This window comes from Arachis duranensis, chromosome 2, assembly GCF_000817695.3.
Source record: "Arachis duranensis cultivar V14167 chromosome 2, aradu.V14167.gnm2.J7QH, whole genome shotgun sequence".
Lineage (NCBI taxonomy): Eukaryota > Viridiplantae > Streptophyta > Magnoliopsida > Fabales > Fabaceae > Arachis > Arachis duranensis.
Window position 1 is genome coordinate 11,623,874 of NC_029773.3, and position 1,186 is coordinate 11,625,059.

Below are 1,186 nucleotides of genomic sequence, written 5' to 3' on the forward strand. Positions count from 1 at the left end.
AACAAGTATAAGAAAATTTTAAAATTTTTTGTTATAAAAATTTTAATACCATATTATAAAATTATTTATCTAAAAAATTTAAATTAATAAAAAAATACAAATAGTTATATCTCCAATAACTTTAATTTATATTAATATATTATTGTATATACATATTTAAATTAAACATTTTCGTCCAATGCTGTAATTTGGTTGTGAGATAAGCTACTTGTATGCATAACTACTTTAAAATTAACCTGTTGAAAATTTATTTTTTATATATAATTAGTAGTTTTTCTGTCTCTGGTAGTTCCATTACAAAAATGTTAAGGACAAAGATGATTAATTTGTGGATGCAGCTAAGAATTCATGGCCAGAGTTGATGGGAACAAAAGGGGAGAAAGCAGCAGAAAGAATTGAAGAAGAAAACCCAAATGTTCGTGCCATTGTGGTTTTGGCTGGCACTGTGGTCACCATGGATTATAGATGCGATCGAGTTTGGGTTTGGGTCAATAAACATGGCCTTGTCATTCGAGTCCCAAGAAGAGGATAACTAACTAATAGACAGCCGAGATCTAGTTCAAGTGATAAAATTATATGCTTTTTAATATATTGTATTTGAGTTTAAACTTTTTAGTATTGGAGTGTATACTAAAAATTAGTTATTTATATAAAATCTGTATTGAAATATAAATTATAAATAAAAATGTGTAGAATAATATATATTTATGCATAATATATAATAATTAAATTAGTACATAATTGATTTTTAATATATATGTAATATTTTTTATAATTATAAATAATCAAGAATAAATAATATTTGTTAAAAAATAAAAAATTTAAATTAATATTATTATTAGAGTCAATGAAAGTTATATATTTATTATCACTAAAAATCTAAAAGTCATTGATTTTAAATCTTCAACTAGTATTCTAAGTATAGTGGTTGATACTTAATACTCGGGGATAAGTATTGTTTTGGTCCCTAACGTTGAGGGTCAGAATCGAAATCGTCCCTCTTGTAATTTTGGATTTAAAATCGTCCTTAACCTTTTTTTTCGTATTAAAATCGTCATTTTTTATTTTTTTTTTGGACAAAAATTCTCTCACCACTACCAACACAATTCCCTCCTCTACCACCACCACCACCAACACCAACACCACCGCCACAACCTCCACAACACCACCACCAGCACCACGACCA

At 26.8% G+C, this 1,186-nt stretch overlaps 1 protein-coding gene across 1 annotated transcript in view; it reads left to right on the top strand.

Annotated features, from left to right (window-relative positions):
• LOC107473527 (proteinase inhibitor) overlaps nucleotides 1-683 on the top strand; it is a 1,179-nt gene extending 496 nt beyond the window's left edge. Inside the window, exon 2 of the mRNA XM_016093097.3 lies at nucleotides 339-683. Within this exon, the coding sequence (XP_015948583.1) occupies nucleotides 339-532 (194 nt within the window). The 3' untranslated portion in view covers nucleotides 533-683. The remainder of the gene's footprint in view (nucleotides 1-338) is intronic.
• Nucleotides 684-1,186: the final 503 nt, after the last annotated feature.